Source organism: Meriones unguiculatus, chromosome 7 (genome assembly GCF_030254825.1).
Source record: "Meriones unguiculatus strain TT.TT164.6M chromosome 7, Bangor_MerUng_6.1, whole genome shotgun sequence".
NCBI lineage: Eukaryota > Metazoa > Chordata > Mammalia > Rodentia > Muridae > Meriones > Meriones unguiculatus.
The window spans coordinates 79,184,153-79,205,766 of NC_083355.1; the positions used below are offsets into that span (position 1 = coordinate 79,184,153).

Consider the following 21,614-nt stretch of genomic DNA (forward strand, 5'->3'; position numbering starts at 1 on the left):
ATTTCCAGGCTTATAAACTCGTTCTGCAGACCTTGTGTGTGTGCTTGTGTGTGTGCATGTGCTTGTGCGTGTGCATGTGTTTGCAGTGTGTGCTTGGCCTTTTCATGGTAGCATGGATGTGGCCACTGGCTGTGGAATTCTGTTTTGTGAGACATAGGCCCTTTCTCTGGCTACATTGCACAGATTTTCACATGTGCTTCTAGCTCCTGTCCAGAAGCAGTGGCATAGCTCAGTTTGGACACCACTTTCTTTAGAGACTTCCCAGTACTGGGATTATGGGTACAAGCTGGCTTAGGTTTTTATGTGGGTACTGAGGATTCACAGCTGGGACCTTGTGTTTGTGAAGCAAGCCCTCCAGCCTCTTGACTTCAACTTATCACGTTGCTAAGATTATATTATGTCTGTGGTCTAAAACTGGAGATTTTGGATACTGTGATAAATCAAGAAACAAGTAATGAATGACTCTAATGACATAAAAACTTCCCCAGTAAAAGTATATACTGTTTACCTCATCTCTCGTGATATCTCTTAGAATAGGCTCCATGGCAGCCATTCGCCTCCTTAAAACAGATTTTTTTCCATGGAACACAGTGTTTTTTGTTTTTGTTTTTTTGTTTTGTTTTGTTTTGTTTTGTTTTCTGTTTAGGTTTATCACTAGTAAGCCAAACCACATCCATTTCTCAGGCAGAGGGCAAGCTGCACCCACGGCTCCTTCACATTTCCAACTTCCAAGATTAGAACCCAGGGCAGCACAGACATTCTTTCGCACAATGAAGTCTCAGGGTAAGGGCCCACAGCAGCCAACAGAAACAGACCTCAGGAGCTATGAAAAGCGGCCTCCCTATGCAAAAGTGAACAGAAGTCATGGATGCAAACAAGGCCAGAACAGAGCCTGGGGCAGGCAGTTCTCAGCCGGCCACCTCCTTTCCTTCCAGCAGCAGCTTGAATCCTGGCAGTGGTTCCTCTGCTTATCAACTGTGTGATTTAGGAAACTTATCTTTCCGAGTCCCTTTGAAAACTTATTTCCAAAGCCAAAATGCAAGCAGTGAAAGTATTTCTGGGATGAAAATGATAGAAAGAAATTAACTGGAATTCTGCCTAATTGACAGATATCGGGAGTGTCAGAGATGCTGTGGCCCTGCTGAAATTCAAACACATCTCTCAGAGCTGTTGCCCTGGCCACTCCATCCTGGTTTGCGCACACAGCAATCCACTGTCAAATTCTTAAACTTCCATGGAAGGTCCAGAAAAGGTCCTGTTGGTGGAGTTGGGGGTATTTTCAAATAGGAAATGTGTGCAGTTCTTATCTTTAGAGGTAATTCCCTTTTTAGCTCCAATCACAACATAACCTTTTGTTTAAGTGTGGTTTTTCCCAGTCTCCAGTCAGAAATTTCATCTGTTAACAGTCTTTGGATTTCAGACTGAAGCTTTTAAAACAGTGAACCATCTGACTATGAAAGACATCTGGCCGTGCTGTATTTACTTATTGTTCATATGAATTTTAAGTCCTGGAAACAGGAGGGAGGCGTTCTTGAGCGGTGACAGTAAGTGTCACTCATGCATCATGGTGGCTGCACGCCCAGGGCAAGGTATTTGGCTTCTATCCTTTGTGTCATTTAAACCTGTATCTAGACAGTGCTTCTGCTTCTTCCCAGATGTTGCGAAGCCAGTGGGGCTGTAGAGAGCACAGCTGTCAAGGAGACATCAGCCTTTCACACTTAGGTCCTATCTTGCGTGCTCTCCTTCTGATCTCTAAAGCCTCGAAGCTCGTGGTTTGAGTGTTCATGGTGCATTTCTGTGTGTGTTGTGAATCCATTTTGAGAGAGATGAATTGTGTGTGTGTGTTTTTTTGCTGATCAAGCTTAGTTAAACCATTCCAGGATTTTCTTCATCCTGGCCATGGTTCAGCCATTGTGATCTGCATATTGCTAGTCTGGTATTGAGTACATTCGCAAGCCAAGTAAAAGAGGGAGATTGGACCAGTGCTTTTTTCCCCCCTTTTATTTGGTTTGTTTATTCGGATTGGATCAACCCCCCCAGCTCCTTGGGAGTTCTTCTCTCAGGAGGAACACGTGGTGGTGAAAGTTGTACTGTGTGGGTTACAGGGGTGGCTGTTCTTTCAGCTCCTGGAGATTTAGGGCAGCGTTGTTTGTAGGGCACAGAGGGGGTGATTTTATCAAAATAGGACACGGGAAGCATATGCTGAGGCCATGGAATGAAAGACAAAAGGAACCCTCTCCTTTCTACATAGCTGTCAAACAAGCCAGCTGAACAAGGGGGTAGGATGAGCAGCTACTGTCTTGTAGCTGGTGCCTTGCACTGACCGCAGGTTCTATGCTAGACAAGAGGATTGAAGACGGCGACATTGTGTTTTCTTTCTTTCGGTGTGTTTGCTTCAGTGTGCAGTAGACTGAGCACTGGCTCTTGAGGCACCCACTGTGCTAGGTGTCAGAACTGGGGAAAGGAGCCCGGAGAATAACCCCAACCTGACATTGCACCTATCAAGGCAGCCCGATGCCGGGGCTGTTTCCTAGGCCAGTTTCTGGGCTTCTTTAGAAGTACTTGATTTGGTTTCCAGCCATTGCATTTTCAACCTGTGATGGTTAACTTTGGTTGGTGCTGTAAAGCGATAAAGGCCTAAAGAGAGACCTTTATCTGAAAGCTTTAGCTGAAGCTGTCCTGGTTAGAAATAAAATGGGCCTGTCCTCCCTCACCCCCCTTCCGCTTGCTTAAAAGAGACCATGGGGGACACAGAAGCATCTAGCCAGAAACATCTCCAGACCCTGCAGGCTTTGGGACTGTCTGTCCTGTGTCCCTGTGTTCTCTGTAGAGACTCTACCAGCTGTAAAGGAATAACAGGCTCTGGGGGCTGCTGTTAGACTGGTGAAGCAATGTAGTGGCGAAGATCAGGTTGGTGTATAATTAGCCAGTGTCCAGTGTCTGCTCCAGAAAGACTCGGCAGGATTCTGGGGTGATTAGACAGGTATGTAGGTTTCCTAGAGTAAGTAGTTTGGGGAGAAACAGATATCAGTAAGTGCAAATGATTGGCATCTTGGTCAAAAGCTCCACAGGAAAGGAAGCTAACAGGCTGTGGGACACAGAAAAGGGAGACCCACGTTTGTGGCTGTGACTCGGGTGACTGCCCACCATCCCTTGGAACTACTGTTGGTTTCACCAGTAAGAAGGGTGACATCATGCTTGCATCCTTCAGCTAGAAATGGGCTGCCTTTCAATGTCTGAGCTGTGTCCACATGTACTGTTCTCCTTCTCCATCCTCAACCTCTAATTTGTACTTCTCTCCCTTGCTTCTCTTGAGGCTGTTTAAACACTCATTTAAACTGTTCACCCTATCTGATTATTTCTGATCAAACACAGGCCTATTAGGAGACCTTTAAGAGACTTCAGGACAGTCGGGAACTCGAACACAGGTGTGAGTTGGAAGTATCTGGGTGAAGCCATGCTAGCTTGAAGGATTACCTCATTCCACTTGGTAAAGAGTTGCTGCCCCAAGTTCTCCCACTAAAGCTTACCTACCCCATGGTCCACATTCCTCAGTATGCTTTACCAACTTTCGTGGTCAGTGGGAGAAAGGCGTGTAACACCTTGCTCTGCCGCAGACTTGGTGCAAGGTTGTAGCATTACAATTCAATCCTCCATTCTGCAGAACTGTGTTCTGAGCTAACAGGACAGGCCTTCGTGCTGGCTGCATATGAAGAAAGTATGTTTTGCACATTTGTAGACACTGTTATTGTTCTACTCTTAGTCCCATCATCAGGGCAAGCATTTTAGGTTTTGATAAATCCCCACTCTCCAAAAATCTTAATAAAGAAAATTAGTAACCCCCTGATAGCTTTCTACTCAAGTCATAAATTTGTGCATCCACAGTGCATGCCTCCGTAGGCATCTGAGAGGCAGTCCTGCCTAAGGGAAGGGAATGAATATTGCCTGATCTGTCCAACACTGCACACAAGTCTGAATGTTTCTGTTGCAAAAGAAGTCATTGAAATGCTCCATTTTCCCCATATGTCTCACAATCCAATTGAAGTTAAAATCAGTAGAAAAGACAGTGCTCTTTGTAAACAAAATCCAGGGTTCAGGAAACAAAGAGCATTCCATTCAAATACCCGTGAAGCTATATAAAATACGAAATATTACAAGTATGTCAAAATGGATCATTCACTTGGGATTGTTTCTTTGCTTTGGCTACAGAAGAAGCTGCACTGCTGATTTGCTCTTCCTCTCTTTAGACCTTCTTGTGCCCTCAGGTCTATACCCAAGCAGATGAGGTTTCCATCTTTAGCAAGCTCTTGACAGATAGATGCCATTTTGAAGCACAGGAAGTTGCTGAGGCCTGGGTGCCCTCTGTGATGGCTAACACACTCATGCCAAAATCAACATGTGCATACACAGTGTCCCTGCTGGCCAGACATTGCTTTCTCTTCTGCTAACTAAAGCTGAGTCTTCATCTTGACCATCTCTCTACAAGTTTTGAAAGCCTTTTCTCCTTCTCTTTTTCCTTCTCCCCTTTCTTTCTTCCCCCTCCTTCTCCTCCTACTTTCCCTCTCCTCCCCCTTCTCCTCCTATTCCTAGAATATTCTTGATTTTCAAGAGTGGAGAGGTTGGGCTGGGATGTTGCTCAGATGTAGGAGATCGCTTGCCTGGCATGCACAAAGCCCTGGGTTTAATCCCTAGCGTCCCTTAAACCAAGGGTGGTGGTCCGTACTTCTAATTCCAGCTCTGGGGGCAGAAGCAGGAGGGTTGGAAGCTGAAGGTCACCATTGGTGCACACGTATAGTCTCAGCTGCCCAGGTGAATGCATTCAGGGCTGTGGTGCACTATGGTTTATATCATGTTGATTGATAGGGTGTGCTCACTAAGTTAACATCACTAAAGTGACTTCCCAGAGTAGGAGAATGGAGGTGGGGGCTGGGGAGGTGTGCTTAGGTTGCTAAGATGGAGTAAATTGGCCCAAGTCAGGAAATTCAAGGTCATCCTCAGCGAATCTGAGACCAGGCTGAGATTCACGAGACCTTGTCTAAGGAAGGAAAACGAAAGGAATTCAGGAGGTTAACTTGTCTGTCTTTCATGTCTTACTCCTAAGCTTCTTGCTACAACAACTCAATGCCCAGGTTTGGAGGTTGTTGATTCTACAGTCTGTCGATGCTTTGATCTCATAGTACTATAAATGCAGGAATGGGTGTCCCTCTGCTTTGTGGATTCTATCTCTGGCTTGTGCTTCTCAATACTTCAGCAAGTAGCACTGCTTTGCTCTGGGTCCCACTTTCCCCACAGGTAGAGGGCACAGGCTGGAAGGATGAGCTCTGTGCTTGTTCACCCATAATCATTCGAACAGTAACAGGAATAACCAAAGAATATGCAGCTGAGGGGCAGTCACATGCAGATATGGCACAGCTTTCTATGATGTTCTCCTTCTGCTCCTAGACATGGGCCAGAGAAGCAGCTGCCTAGCTTTCTCTCCACACCTGTTGCCTCATGGCCCCACAGGATGAAGATTGCTCCTGGCCTCAGCTCCCACCACCGGAAGAAACTTGGAGTTTTGAGTTTGGATAGAACCCAGGAGAGGTTCTATTCTCATGCTATAGAACAGCTATATTTGTGTTCCAGATCATTAGTTCTTAAGCAGGTTCCTGTGAGAGCACTGGTACAAGACAGAGTTCACAGTGTCAGTTGCAGAGGTTGGACTCCTTGAATGCATAGTCCTGTCCATGCTGTAGAACATGTAAGGGCCAGGCTATCAAGGAATGGCATTCTAAATGTGACTTCAGGGCATTTGGGGAACATCTCACCCACGCATATTGAAGAATATATGCATACCTCATTGTTATCCCAAATTTCTGCAGACTGCAGGTATGGAATTTCATTAGGCATTAGAACAAACTGCCACAGTAACCCATGGAACCCAGAGTATGTTGGGTAGGAAATATGAGCAAATGGTCTTAGTGACAGCTGTTGCTCCATAGAAAGGGCATTTCATATCTGCGTCTCATATCTGAGAAGCCTCAAGTCTGTCAATTCTGTCTACCACCGTGATGAACCCCCAAGGCACGTGCAGCATAGGAGACATGTCAGACCAGTGCACACCCTCTGTATGGCATTCCTCAGAGCTGTAGGTGAATGGCTTACCATCAAGTTCAAGTGTAAGTGAGGGCGGAAAAGAGTATCTTGATTGTTGGAGAAGAATTCAGAAAAGATGAATGGTTTTGGTAAGAAATAGAACAGAAATTGATTGGCAATATACCTGAACTGACTATGGTGGGCAAACTTGGCATATGTAATCGTCTCTAACCTACGTGCACTTTCAGTCGTCAGACGCTAGTCAGATTTAGATAGGTTACTCCATGCTTTTCACTTGGCCTCTCCCTGGTTCTCTACAGACTCTTAGTGTTATGGCCCCTGCATTCCAAGACTGAGGGCTCAAAGCATGCCTGACTCACCAGCTCCAGGAAGTAAGTTCAAGAAAGGCATCAATGCAAGGAAGTGGCCCCTTAGGAAGATAAAGGAAAAGGAAAGCTCTTTCCTGTGTGTGTTTCTTTTGTTTTGACCAGTGGTCAGGAACACCTGCTGCTGTTGAATCCTCTCTCCTCGGGAAAGTAGGAAGAGGCTTTGTGCTTCCCTGTAAATTAGAATTTACCACTTCTAATTAGGGGTTCCCCAAACTCCTCCCTTGTAGGAACCTAGTGATTTGGGGTCTTAGCCCTGGGCCATGTAGAGAATTTTCAGAAGGACTCTGTGTACTGCACTCCCTGCCACTCTTCTGCAAGGTGCAGAACAGCACTTGGCTTGCATAGACTTACAACTTGCCCTGCAGAGAAGGAAAGACATTTTGTTTTTGATGTGCTTCTCCACTTACCCACATGTAGATAATAATGACAAAGTGATCTCTTCCACCAGAGGCCTTCTTATATCTCTGTAGCCAAAACATACAAATAAACAAACAAAAAACCATCATTAATTCAGTACTAAGTCAAGGAGCTAGTGGAGGCTCAAAATTGGAAAGGCGGTTCTGGTTCTGCTAGGGGACAGTTAACACCACCTTGGCGGTGTTTGTAGCTATTCCGAGGGTGCCCCCTGAGTGAGATATGCCTTTGTGCTTATTATTGCCCAGATCTTTTTCTTAATTACTGTTTCCAAAGGGTCCTCTCCTTCTAGCACATGTTAAACTTTATAGTGCAAATCACAAATGCACTGGTTTCCCAAGACCCGCTCACAGAACACCAGAGCCCACTTGATAGCATCTTGAGAGCTGCTCTAGTAGCAGTAAGTCTGGTACCAACCAAGACGTGGAGCCCACAGAGTCCACAGACAACTCTGCCTGGGCTTATGCACTACATTGCACTTGGTGCCAAGCATGGTAATTTCCAACTGGACTACGTTACGCCTGGCTCTTTAGCACTCTGTGGTGACATACAGGCCCAAACTGATTTTAACAAGATTTACTGAAGTCATCTGTTACGTATTTATTGCACACTGTTAGTGTCATTGGAGAATCCGGACCCACATCACTTCTGAAAATAATGCCTGCACAGTGTTTCTTTCCTTTGTCATGAAAACGAGACAGGATTATGTCTCATCCCTACTTGGGTTCCGATGTTGGCCGTGCAGCTATTGAGGCTTTAGGCGTCAGCTGTATGCCATGCTCTGCGGGGCTTTGCCCAGGAAACGACCTGTGAAAGTAAATAAAGCAAATGTCTCACAGTCTGGGAAATTGACTGTAAAGTCTCTGCTCTTGGTTTTTGGTAAGGATTGGAGCTGTTTTGTTAGCTCTGCCAACACGAAATGTTTCCCCACTGAATTCAGCCTCCCCGAGACTCCTGAGCCCTCTGCATGGAGCAGTCTGCTGGGGCTTGTTCAGGAACCCAGAGAGGGGGAGACAGATGGCACTTGAGGGCTGTTTGAGAAAGATAGGCGTTTCGCTTTGTGTTGTTGCTCACAGTTGCTAGACCTTTGTAGGGGGTGCCCTTGTTGCTTTATCCAGGGTGCATTAAAAATGTTAGGAGATTAGAAATGTTGGTTGGCTATAAAGGAATACCAGTCTGACTTTCTCAGGAGTTTTACCAGAACAAATAGATCAGTGTAACATCTCACACTAGCAAGGAAGCGTCAAGGCTTTCTTCCCAGTGGCTTTCAGGTAGGAGTCCAGTTAGTCTTTTGAACGTAGAAGAGGTCTTCATAAACAGTGGGGCTTATTGAAAACATGGGATATCAGTTCAGGCTGCCAGTTTATGTTATCAAAAACCTTAAAAACCTAGAGGCTGTTAAACTTAGAGAATGAATGAACGGGAAGTAGTGCATTCAGACTGATAAGAGGTCTTCAAGAGTTTTGTTTTGGAACACAGGACAGATTAGCCAGAGACTCTGAGGGAAGATGAGACCTCTGTCTGAGCTGGACTAAACTTTTCTGCTAGATACCGGAAAAGGGAAGGAGTGAGATTCTAGGAGCCAGAAGGAATGTTCTCACATGCCTAGAAAACATAAGACATGGAAGACATTCCTGTGGTGTATGAAGGTTAGGTGTATAGGAGAGCAGAGAGAGCAGAAGAGAGAAAACAGTGGCTCGCATGTCTCATGGTCTCTTGTCCGTTAGTAATCATGGTAGTTGTCACCCATGTCCAATTCTACTAACTTAAGATTTTTGTTTTAGAGACAAAGCATCTTTGTTCTCATAATAAACCAGTTCCATGTGTAGTTTATGACCTGTTTTGTTAAAAAATGAATAAAACATGGATTGTCAGGTTAACCTCTACTTTATAGATGGTCTTTCTTGTTTTAATAGTAAATGTTATTCCTGGGCTCTGTCAGGAGGGAAGAGCCTGCTCTGGTTCCGCTTGGAGAAACTTTGATCAGAAATCTTCCTAGAGACTATTCTGAATGGCCCATTGTTGACATAAATCTGTGAGAAGGGCCCTTTCATGGAAATTTAGACAGATTTGTGGGAATCCTCTCTGCTGATAATGGACATGCAAGTCAGATGAACTTATAGAAACCTTGTGATTAATTTATGAACTGAGGAAGATAAGCAGTGCTGTGCAGCCAACAGAGAAGCTTTGGCTTGTTAAAGAGAAAGCTTTGGGGAGAACATATAATCACTTGTTCAAACTGTTTAAACAACTGCTGGGTTTTTGTTCACAGCGAAGATTAGACTTAGTCCAGGCAGATCTCAAGATCTGACTTAGTCCAGGCAGATCTCAAGAAGCAAGAGTAAGGCCAGAAAATGCCTGAAGTTACAAGTACATATCTGTGAATTCAGCATATGGGAACTGGCTCACAACTCATGTGAGTGTTGTTTCCAAAAGATGGTGTGATTCTGAGCCCACTTGTGATCAGGCCCCTGTTAGTAACTTTAAGGGGACCCTGTGTGAGAGAAGTCCACTAGGGTCTCTGTAGGGCCAGAGACCACCCCATATGATCCTATATGACTTTCCTAAAAGCGTACAGACATTTTTTAGCATTCTGAAAAGTCCTTGTCTTCACAAGTTGTCCTGGCTCTTCTAGAAGAGTGACTTATATTCTGAGGCTGAGGTGTACAGGGTTTCCTGGTAGACGGAGAAGCCACTGTTCTATAATCATCCTGTGCGTGGGTCAACCGGAGTTTTGGTAACAGATGTACTTTTGATGTATAATTGTGGCAGTGGTCAAAAAATGTAACCAAGGTTGGCAGTTGCAGTGACCACATGAGTGTATTGAGCTGCGACAGTGGAGGGGTTGCTTCCTGAACTGCCTGCCCGCCCTTGGCAGGCTTCGTGTAGAGTTTACATTTTGTTCATGGCGAGGACTTGAAGGCAGGTGTTATATGGACCAAAGGAAATAACCATCCAGGGAGCCTGGCTTTGAGAACGTCTTAGTCCTCTTCTCAACAGAAGAATAAATAGAAAGAATTAGAAATGGGTATAAGAATTTAAAGGAACTAATGATGCTACACTGTTTTTAATTGGGTTGATTTTTCCATAAAATGTCTTTTTATTTCTTGTAATCTCAGTTAATCTATAATTACATAATTTTCTCCATCACTTTCCCTCCTCCAACTTTTTTGTCCTCCTCCTTTGCTCCCTCTTAAATTGATGTCCTCTTTTTCTTTTGTTACTATGGTTACAAATACATACATACAGGCATGTGTATTGCACAAATATATAAATACAGCCTGCTAAGTCTGTGTAGTGTTGCCTGTGTGTATATATGATTTCAGGACTGACACTTGATACTGGCTAACCAGTTAGGGGTTTTCATCTCTTGTGGTTTGAACGAGAATGGCCATAGGCCATAGGCTCATATATTTGAATGTCTAGTTCACGGTGGTGTACTATTTAGAAAGGATTAGGAGGTGTGGCCTTGTTGAAGGAGAAGTGTCACTGGGGGGTTGCTTTGAGGTTTGAAAAGGTCATATCAAGTCCAGTGTTGCTCTCCTTTTGGATAAGATATAAGCTCAGCACACCTGCCCGCCTGTTGCCAAGATGGCCATGGACTGACTAACTTTCTGAAACTGTAAGCAAACCTCCAACTAAACAATGCTTTCATTTATAGGTTGTATCTCTTCCCAGAAACGGAAAGTAACTAAGAAACCCCTGGACAAAAACTAATTCTCCGTCTCTCAGCAGTCATTAGTTGAGTGAAGCTTTCTGTCTAGGGATGGGGTATGGTGAGACTTCTTTCCCTGTTAGCATATCTATTGGTATTTGCATTTTTCAGATCTTGTTTGGGCAGTCATATTGTTGTGGTATCATGCATTCAGCCTCCTGTCATTTCTTAGAGACACAATGTCATAGCAGATTTCCTGATCCTCTAGCTCTTAGAGTCTTCTGATGGCCCCTTTCCAAGATGGTCCCTGAACCTTGAGTGCCAGAAACAACCATACCGTTTATAAAGTAGTATTGAACTTTTGGGGGGAACTGTGAGTTTGCCATGGGAGTAAACTTTATAGGCATATAGACAATGCTTCTCTAGAAAATTCTGAGGTTACTGGACGAGTTCCAAATACTTTATGAGTCAATCCCACTTCACAGCAGATATCACAGAGGTAAAGTAGCCTCAGGGAGAGGAGAAGCATGGAGAGTAACTGGTGAGCATGTTGGAATCTTGATGTGCTTCAGCCACCTTGAAAGTCAAGTCCCAGCCAGATGTCAACAAGCTGCCATTAGTGCACACATCTGTCAAGTCACTTGTTCTTGTAAATAAGGTATTACTGAAATGTGGCAGTTCCCGTTTGCTTATGTTTCTTTTATGGCTGTTTTCCTTTCTGACAGGGGCAGATGAGCAGCAGTAACTTTGTCTCTTAAAGCAGTTAGCTGACCCTTTGCCCTGCTGGTTGGCCCACATGCTGACACATTCTGAGAAGCTGTCACTGTTACTCTTTTTAAGATAGAAGTGATACCCAGTGAAATTGTTACCAAGGTCTCACCTAGTGCATCTCCGTTTCCATAGAGCTCCTTCAGTTCACTGGACTTGGTCTCAACATTGTCGCCAACTCTGACATTCATTTGAGTTTTCTCAGATGCCTGCATCATGGAAGCAGACTAATAAAATAATCTTAATCCACCTGTCCTTTCATGCCCAGTGTTCTGTTAAAAATTCTAGACATAAAATGGACTTACCAAGCATCCACTATATTCCTTAGTCTGTAGAACTGGGTTCATAAAATTAGAAATAGTAATGATAATTTCATGCAAAAGGTGGCTATTTTGTTCATTGATAAGGGGATTTCTTAAGCCTTGATGTTTTCTAGTGGCATTTTCCTTACATATAGAATAGATTTTTGTTGTTGTTAGTCACCTTTCCTCTATAATGGAGATTTTTAGAGTAAAATTTGCTTAATTATACTGAGCCATCTTTCTGCTTGCAACTGTTTTGATTAAACTTTAACGTGTCTCCAGTCTCGTTGACACACTCATAGTATTGCACATTGCTAGATGTGCTAGCCAGTCTACACAGGGAAAGAGTGTGTCTTTTCTCCTTTATAAATATTATTTAAGAACCTCATGGGTTTTGGACAGTTAACTTGTAGACTCACGTTAGCTGTCTGAGTAAATGTTGCTTCAGCCTGTGGCTAGTGGTCTGGTTAACAAACATAGACCCTGCCCTTTACAATTGATTATCCTGGGCCTTAGTAAGGACACCTTACACTAAAGAAAACTCCAACATATAGCACTTATATATTATCATTTGTGAAATGACCTTACTAAGGGATCATATAATAATTTCAAAGAAATTTACCTATGTTTAAAAGCTTTTGTTTTTACCTATGTTTAAAAATTTTGTAATTCTACTTTGAATTCTATTTATACAAGTGAAAGACTTTAGCTGCTTCCAAAAATTGATGGATAGATAGATAGAGATCTCACATTTTAAAAATATGTGGGTATGGTAGTTTATTAATTTTTAATATGCTTTGGGTACATAAATCTTGTCCCAAGTAGAAAGTGGATATTAAAGTTAAAGTCTGTTTTAGAAATAGACAATTTTAGAAATGACAATTGCAGATATTTGCTGCTGGAGGAAAAGAAATTCAGGGAAGTAGAAGACAGAAACAGCCCATTGTATTTAAGGTGTGGATGTGTTTTGTTTCATAGGGAACATTAGGAAGAGCAAGGCTCTTACTTACCCTAATATAATTCAGAGTGTTTTGGATTCTATTTGGTTGTGAAAATATTACATGTTTATGACAGGGTAAAAATTAGAACTGTACAAAAATTTATAAGTAAAAGACTTGCCCTACTGCTAGCCAGAGGTATGCACTGCATTTTATTTTCTGTCTTTTTGGAAATATGTGTCCTCCCCTACAAATAGGTAATGATAGCTCAATATATTTGGCCATTTTGTTACTACTTCACTGTATTTTATTTTTTTTACTGCCATATAGGAATATATTCATGCCTCTTCCTCTCCATGTATTTGCTCCCCCTCCTTTAATTGGTTGCTATTCAGTGATGCAATGAAAATTTTGGTGGCACATACCCATACAATTATGAGTAAATATTATGGGCTACATTTATGAAAGTATATTTAACTTCTTATATTGGAACAATTAATAGCAAAATGTACTTGTTTGATCCTTTTCCTCCCAGTCTCAGTAATAAGGGCCAACTTGATACAGTGCCATTATTATTATCATAACTCACATTTATTGAACTTGTGATGTACATGCTTTTTCCAGTATTCTCCTGATTTGTATTGACTTTGTATTTTAACGTCCTCACAATGACACTATTGTGAAGCAGTCGACTGGAACTAAAGTCACGTAGTAAGCCTCATAGTGAGCAAGTGATGAATATTTCAGCCCCATGTCAGAAGAACACAGTCAAGTTGGAGAGTCTAGTGAGAGGTCAAATATGTAACTTTATGCTTATCCTAGAGTGAGTGAAACCAAGAAGCAATGCCAAATTTATTCTTCTGTGCAAAGTGGTGTTGAGGAAAACAAAGTCACTTGTGCATTTTAAAAAGAATGGAAGGAGATTTCTTAGAAATCTTCCTTGATACTAACCTGAAATTTGAATGAAAATGTACCATTTGGACATAATGTGAAGTTAGAAAGGATATACTTCTTAAGATATCTGTATTTTACACACCCAGATACATGCATGTGCGCGTGCGCAGGCACACAGACATGCACACGCACACATATGGTAATAAGGAAAAGGGGTTAGACAATAGTCAATGCAGGCTGGAGGCAAAGTGTCAAAGGTGAATTATGTCCAGCAGGAAATCTTAGCCATCAGTATTCTGCTGTCTATGTTTGAATGCCTCCCAACAAAACAGAAAGAATTGTATTAAAACAAAACAAAACAAAACAAAAAACACAAAATAGCAGAGACTTGGGCAGCTACTGAATGACTATTGGAGTAACTGTTGAAATGAATAGTTCTGCAAGTAAATGATTGGACAATTAAATTTTTGCAAGTCATTGATGTTAGAAGTTGAGGCATAGAATTGAGTACAGTGGAGGTTGTGTTCCTACAGTGTTTCACTGTTGGACTCTTAGAGCTTGTAGGAACTTCAGGAACAGTCTGACCTCACTCTCCTATTCTGGAGAGAAGGAAAATAACCCCAGATCTGTTCATACTTACCCAAACTCTCAACTGAGTTTTTTTAAAAAAAAAAAAAGGCTCTAAAATCCAATCTTCAGATGGCCTTCCCTTCACACCATCTCTCTAAAAATAAGTGGCATATGCACGTAGTCTCAAAAACAAAGGGGAAAAAAAACAAGAGAATTTAATTTCAGATGCTTTGTTTCTGATCTAATTATCTAGCAGACCCTCTGAAGATAATTCCCATAACCTTAAATGTGTGTAACATTTTAAAGAGGTAGCAAATGTCCTACTTTCATTCTGTTGTTGTGTCAGATATCATGAAATAATTCATTGTCGGGGAGGAAAAGGTTCATTTCCATTTACAGATTATAGTCCATCAGTGAGGGTAGTCAAGGCAAGAACTCGAGCAGGAACTTGGAGGCAGGCCTGTTTACCATCCACACAGCATTACCTCGGACCCAGGCAAAGAGACATTATGGGTCTGTGGTTGCCTAGAGATTCACCATGACGAGAATGACTTTTATTAAATAAAAGGCTTTATTAAGTACTAGCCAGGACCATCCCCTAGACTGGAGATGCTCAGAGTATGGTGCTGAATTATACTAGTCAGGGGCTTATAAAGGCAAAACTCCCAAGGCTATGTACTTCTTGCCTGCGTGTGAGCAAGCACACGTCCTGTGCAGTTGGGGGCAACCAAGCTTGTATACAGAAGCAAAAACACAAGGTTTGTTATCTCACATGAACAACAGCCCAGCATTCCAGGAAGTTATCTGTCCTTGGGCAAGTGGGACTTACCGGTTAGAGGCATTTTTGTTCTATAGATCTCTTAAGCACAGTAATTTAAATTTGAAATATAACATTATCTATCACAGAAGTGCAGAAGGAACCACAGAGAGCCTCCTCCTGATGGCTCGTTCTCAGCTAGTTTCCTTACACAGCCCAGGACCACTTGCCCTGAAAATGTACTGTGAGCTGTACTGACAGCTCAGTGGGCTGAGCGATCCTACATCAGATAACAAGCAAGGCAGTCCCCTACAGATGGTCCATAGGCCAGTTTGATCTAAGTGAATTCCTCACCTGAGGTTTTAAGATGATTTCTAAAGAGTGTCAAGTTGACAGTAAGAGCTAACTAACGAGGAAACAAAAATAGATTTTAATATGAATTTTCCTTTCCTTGGGTAGACTGAAAAGAATGTTTAATATAAATCTAGGATTTGTATTCATTTAGGACAACTTCTCAGTAGCATGAACTGTGGTCAGTAATGTAACTTGGGAGTGTGTGCTTATTTTGTTTTTGAAATAGATATTGCTACAGTGCCCAGATTGGCTTCAAACTCATGATCCTCTTGCTTCAGTCTCCCAAGTGCTAGGATTGTAAGTTTGATCTACCATACCTTGCTACAATAATCTATCTTAAGAGAGGAAAAAACTTTTTTCCCACAGACTATAATAAGCTAATATTCTTGCTTTGAGAAATGTTGTGACAGGATTGGTAAGGAAGGTGGCAAAAATAGGCTCAGCTGAGTGATTGAAGTCAATGCCTGTTTGCAATCCCAGTGTCCAGAGCTGTGGGGTTAAGAGCTATTTCTTAAGTTTTATAGAGCATTACTCAGGAACTACCTGTATTTGTGGGGATGTGGCCGAGCAGACAGGTTAGAGAAAAGCCTCCTAGCTGCTCTCTGTGCACTGATACGTTTGCGTAAGGCACAAGGAGGGGCTAAGGAGCTTCCTCAAGTCTATAGAGAGAGCATTCAGGAATGTCAAATGAGACAGAAGTGGCAATAAAGTTTAGGGAAAGGTGGTCTTGTCTGCTGACTGTATCTGCGTCCTCTTCTAATGAAATGGTTAAAAATAGAAGGCAGCCTTGCATCTGCCGTCCATAGCTCGTGAGGCTTTCTGTCTAATCTTAGGAGAGAGTGTGTGCTGGTCCTTTCCCAATGCCGTCTCTACTCCCTTCAGCAGTGTTGCTTAGTCTTTCCTCACGTCTTTTCTTCTTTGGTCAGAACGATGCGATAACATTTACTATGAATCATGAAGCAGACTGAAGGCAATGGTAATGCTCAGAAGGTCTGGTATGGGGTGAGCTGTGTGAGTACTTGTATTACTATTGCTTCCATCACACCTGACACGCCTGTACACCCTTGATGATCTCATCTACTTCTTCCGTCGAGTAAGCACCTGGACTGAGATAAGTGGCCCAAAGGATGATAATGTCAGAGGCGCAGGACATCCTTTCTCTTAACAAGGGGGCACACTTGCAGCCTGGAAAACTGTACTCCCTAAGAGTGTCTTCTCCTTGGCATGTCTCAGTGTCCCGGGCTCTTTATAGGCTACAGCTCCCCCCTCCAGCTCCCACTCAGAACAGTTGTTTCCTTTTTTTCTCTGACTCCTCAGTGAGAACTATAGACTTTTAATCGCTCACACCAGAACACTGACTCAGATTTGTAGTCCATCTGGTTGCTGCTGCATACTGCCATATGTAAGGACCAGGACTGCCTAGGCAGCTGGAAAAGAGCTCTGAGAATCCCTCTGCCTCCCACTACCACAGCAGTATCAACCAGTGCATTCACACACACGGCATGTGTGACATTTTGACTACAGTATATACTCTTAACTGTTCATGTTATTAAAACATTTCAAAAGTGCAAAGCCGTCTTTCTATGTCCTAGTCTTCGGTTTCTAAAATAATCTCTGTTTTGTATCCAGGACTATGAAGCTTACAACAAACAGGCCCTTGTGGAACCTTGGACATGGACTTGATTTTTGTTTGCTTTGGAAATTTGCCCTGGTTAGGGGAGAATAGAAAGATTTGGCACCTTCCATTTCATTTTATAGGTCCAAATACCATTGAATATCGCTGAGTTTTTTGGCTTGTTAAATACACTGGTAACAGCAGGGTTTTGCTAATTTTAATGCTCCTTTCAAGAGGAAAGCTGGGCTCGGCATTTATACTGCTGCTATAGCTCTTTTATTAACACATTAAATTATAACCAAGAGCTGCTCTCAAAACTCATCAGACTTGCTGAATGTTTTTAACTCACAAGAGTGTAATCCGGCCCAACTTCAGAGGCCCTGCTGTAGCCTTGGCCCTCATCATCCAGCCCTGCATTCCTTACTGCCCACTCGGGTGGCCCTGTAAACAGGCACTTTCCTTCTTGTTATGACTACTTTAAAAAAATAGTTTTGAACTATATTTCTTTTATCACACCTAAATAGACCCCCTTGGAGGTGTTTGCCTAGAGAAAGTACAGTGTGTGCTGAAGATGGGGTAGGGGTTCTAGGTATGATGGCACACAACTATAATCTCAGCACTCAGGGAAACTAAATCAAGAGGATTACTCTAAAGTTGAGCCTAACCTGGGCTTCAGAAAGGCGCGCTCGGGAGGGCGGTGTTAAAGATAAAGCCGAAGACTAAAATTAAAAGCTCTACCTAGAACTTGCCCTCCCAAGAACCAGTCTGTGTGTGTTTACATGTATGTCTGTGTAAGTGTGGGCTGCTGAAACTAAGAAAACTGAAGTCGGTAGTAGCTCTGAGAGCATCGTGCAGCAACTGTGTGTGTCCGTGGCAGTGCCTGCGTCTAGGGGTAACCCTGTCATATCAGGGCACTCTCTGAACGTGAAGACAGAGAACTACTGAAGTGCTGCTTCTCAGCCACGTTCATGGGAGCGCCTCACAGACACAAAGAGAGATCGTGGAAACTGAGTACAACGTGCCTCCTGAATGAGCTCGGTGTGTCTGCAGCAGGGACTACAGCTGACAAGCCTTTGGGAGGGTTAGGTTCAGGCTTGTCAGTGACCCCTAGCCACAGATACCCCAGCTGTTCTGGCTCCGAGTCACTGAGGTGGTTTGGGGATGGGTTCCTTATTTATTTATTTATTTATTTATTTATTTATTTATTTTTTAGCAGAAACACACTCTATTTTCTACCAAAACCTGTGAGCTAGGTCAGCAGGAGATCTTTGCCTGGGACTAACTGTGTCCCTTCCGTTACCTCCAACCAATGTCAGTAACCTACTTTCAGCCACATTAAATGAAATCCTGCTTCAAACTTTTAATGTCTACTGGAATCTGAATAACTGATCCATAAAAAATTTAGTCAGCAGCTGGCTGTGTCCCTGGTTACTATCAAGGCAGGTCCCCTTCACGCTTGTCTTTCATACAGATGTGTAACCCCACTGCAGTCCTCGGTGTGAAATGGGGCCTAGAATGCCCTTTGCAGTGTCATTATGTCCCTAAAGGAAAAAAACTTTACTCCGTGGTGTGACTCAGTTCCCATGTGAACTCCCTTCCTCATGTCCTTTTTGCTACACCCAAAACTAAATTTCTCTCTCTGTCTCTATCTCTCTGTCCTTCCCATTCTAGTGAAGTAGATGATCTGATAGTTAAAATAAGAATCTCCTGCATCCCAGTGGCTTTGCAGACACTGTCCTGATGCGTGGGACATCAAATGTGTTGGTGGGGGGGGGGCTCTTGCAATGTGTCACCTTTTTATTTTTTTCTACCTCCTTTTCTCTCCTCTTTTTGTGTAGGACCAGGAAGAAAACAAGGGAGCAACGAGCTGGCCTGAGTTCTACATTGATCAGCTCAATTCCATGGCTGCTGTAAGTATAATTTACATTCCGTGACACCTTAAAATCGAGTACAAAGTGCACAGTTGCACAATGAGTTTGACTGAGCAAGACCTCCAGAGTGCCATTCCCTTTCCAAACTGCATTCCAGATACTCAGCGCTTTAGGTGTTGGGGATGGAGGCAGAAATGTTGCTAGGCTTTTCTAGCATGTTTTAAATAGAACCTACACACACTGAAATATGATTGTTTTTAATGTTTCAAGAGGAAATACCATTTAAAACATGGCTTGTTTTCAGCTTCAACTTGATATTGCTGTGACTACTTATCCCGAGCTTTGAAACACTATTGTGGAAGGTAGAATCGTCCAACAAGAGAACAACTCAACTGTCCCTTCGTCATTCTCTTTGCCGATCTCTTTATCCCTGGAAACTCAGTTCCTTCCTGGCTTCTTGAGTTTAGGGTGGAAGGGAGAGGCTCATATACATAATCATAAAGTGAATTGAAGTGACATAATAATCAGAATGCCCTCAGGAATGAGGAATGCTCTCATGCTTTGGTCCATGGCTTTTGAGTTCAGCCATCAGTTAAAATTCATACTGGGTATCTGAATTCTGGCTCTGAGATGTTAGCATTCAGGCAGCTTGAAGATCCTCTGTTAATCACAGCTAAAATTCACAACAGGAAATAAGTCATCAGCCTTTGAGCCTTAGTGGCTTAAATCTGTTGCCACTGATGAAAATTGAAGACCATAGTCTTTGCTTCACAATTTTAAGAATCGGCTTTAGTCCAACTTTAAATTCATAATATCAGATAAAAGGTGGCTTCTGCCTCCTTCCTGCCTCCACTCAGGTCCTTATGGAAAATTGTCTTCGTGCTCCTCCAAGCCCTTTAAGGTGTTCTAGTGTTTTACTGCTGCTCCTACAGCAACAGTTATAAGCCCACCAGGACCCATGAATGGCCCGCTCTTCTTTAAGCTTTGAAAGGCCTCGGCCTTCAGTATCTTCCTCATCTTCCCTCTGTCTCTTTCTTTCTCTGCTGTTGTATCTTGAATAATAAACACCCCGGAAGATGGGATCAGGACTGTATATAGAAAAACTCACATAAGCTTTTGCCTCCAGGGTTTCTAGTCTAAAAAGAAAAAAGAAAAGAACCCCCCAGTCCTATTCTATAGTGCTGCACCAGAGATGAGGAAAGAGTAGCCTCGGCGCTTGTAAGGATTTGTTAGTGGAGTGGGAGATTTCTGATGACCTCCAGGTTTTTTTCTGTGCATCCACCCAGGCTATAACAATTTGGAGCCATTCACTATTTCTTGCATGTAGAGGTTGTCTGTGAGTTCTTGTTCCTAACTCTTAGGGAAAAGGAGCTCTTAGGCAGACTGTCTCTGGGTGTAATTAAGTTGGCATTGTTTGATGCTTAACAACAGAAATGCCTACTTAATTGGTTCTCAGCCCTGAATGGAGAAGAACTAAGACGTGTGGATCTTTTCCCCCTTGGAAGTTGGCAAGTTCTATAAATTTTAGTTATTTTTGTGTCTAGGGTAGGCTTATCCTTGAGTTACAGGGTCTTTGATATACCAGTGTGTGGCTATTCTTCAAACTCCTCGCTTCCTCCTGTCCCCTGGACAGCTCTTTGCAGCATTCTTGAGTGCTCTTCACTTTAATTGTTTGGTTCCTAATCCAAAGTCTTCCCCAGGACATCATAAGGCTATTAGATTGTGTCACTTTGCTGTCCATTACTTGTCAGACACCTAGCAAAGCTAAATGCTTCTTCCTTGAGGCCCGAGGCATTGTCTTTCCAGGGTCAAAGATAAACAGCATTAGTTGTCCAAGGGTTACCCCGGTCTCAGAACATTGGCATCCTTAAAGAAGCAAGGAGCCAAGTAACAGCAGAAACCCTGCTGAGTTCTGTTTCTCTCGCCATCCTGGTTGTCACTAGTCCTTGCACAGTTCTGGCTGACATCTGTGCTAGAGTCTTCTCCATAGCACACAGCAAAGCCCTGAGACATTTTTCCTGGGCACAGAGACGATATGCAGTTCCTCCAAGTCCTTCCCTGTTTCTGGAGCAGGACTCTGGCTGTCTGCTTAGAGAACCGATGAAGAGGCATTTGTCTACATTGTCATCATCTGTCATCTGCAACATCAGTGGCAGCTACTGCCATTGAATGTGCCTCATGTGACAAGCAGTGCTGCTTAAATCCTGACCCTCATGATGTGCTGCCCGTGCTATTCATAGACAGAGTCTGAGTTTGGAGAGAAGTTACATTGTCCAAGGTCATCAAATTAAGAAGTGGTCATGTAATTAGGAATTTAAACCTTCTGTCTGAACCCTAAAATACCTTGCAATTAGTCTCTTATTCTTGGTTTTGAAATCAGTGTGGTACATGAAAGAGGCCGGGGTGGGGGATTCCTCCCTGCCCCTAGGTAGACACTGTAGGCAGACTGACTGTTCTGGGGGAGGGAAGGCATCTGCTTTCTTTAATGCCTCTGGAGCCTGATAAAGCAGTCTAGGTTGAGAACAACCACACTTGCTATGAAGCTAGCCTTTTGTGGAACAAGTTAAGTTACTTTACATAAGCCTCCTAACAAGAATGCTTTGTTCTTTAAAGGACCTCTGAGTTATCTGTTGGCTTTTAAAAAGTCAGAGAACTGTATGATTCAGGGGATTGGCCTAACAGGTCTTAGGACTGGAGCTTTGGGGGAAGATGTAAGGTGATGTCCCCTTTGCCCAGTTTACACCCAGGCAATATTTCAGACCAGAGTGGCTCTGGTCTGGGACACTGTGCCACATCTGTGGCCTGTGTCTCCGTGTGCATCTCAGCAGCTTTCCCTGCAAGGTCCTTGCTAACATGTGCTTTGTCTTTTGCTGACTTCTTGCGTGAGCAGACACTTATGGCCATCGTAACGCCCTTCCCATTTGTGGGCCAGTGCCTGCGACTGTGTGGCTTGGAGACTAACTCTAGAAATGTGGGTTTATCTCCATTATCAGCTACACATTTTGAAGGAAA

At 43.1% G+C, this 21,614-nt stretch overlaps 1 protein-coding gene across 1 annotated transcript in view; it reads left to right on the forward strand.

Moving 5' to 3' along the window:
- The window catches only part of Daam1 (dishevelled associated activator of morphogenesis 1), a 160,529-nt gene that overhangs the window by 86,656 nt on the left and 52,259 nt on the right, over positions 1–21,614 (forward strand). The window contains 1 exon segment of the mRNA XM_021645505.2: positions 18,570–18,641. Within this exon segment, the coding sequence (XP_021501180.1) occupies positions 18,570–18,641 (72 nt within the window).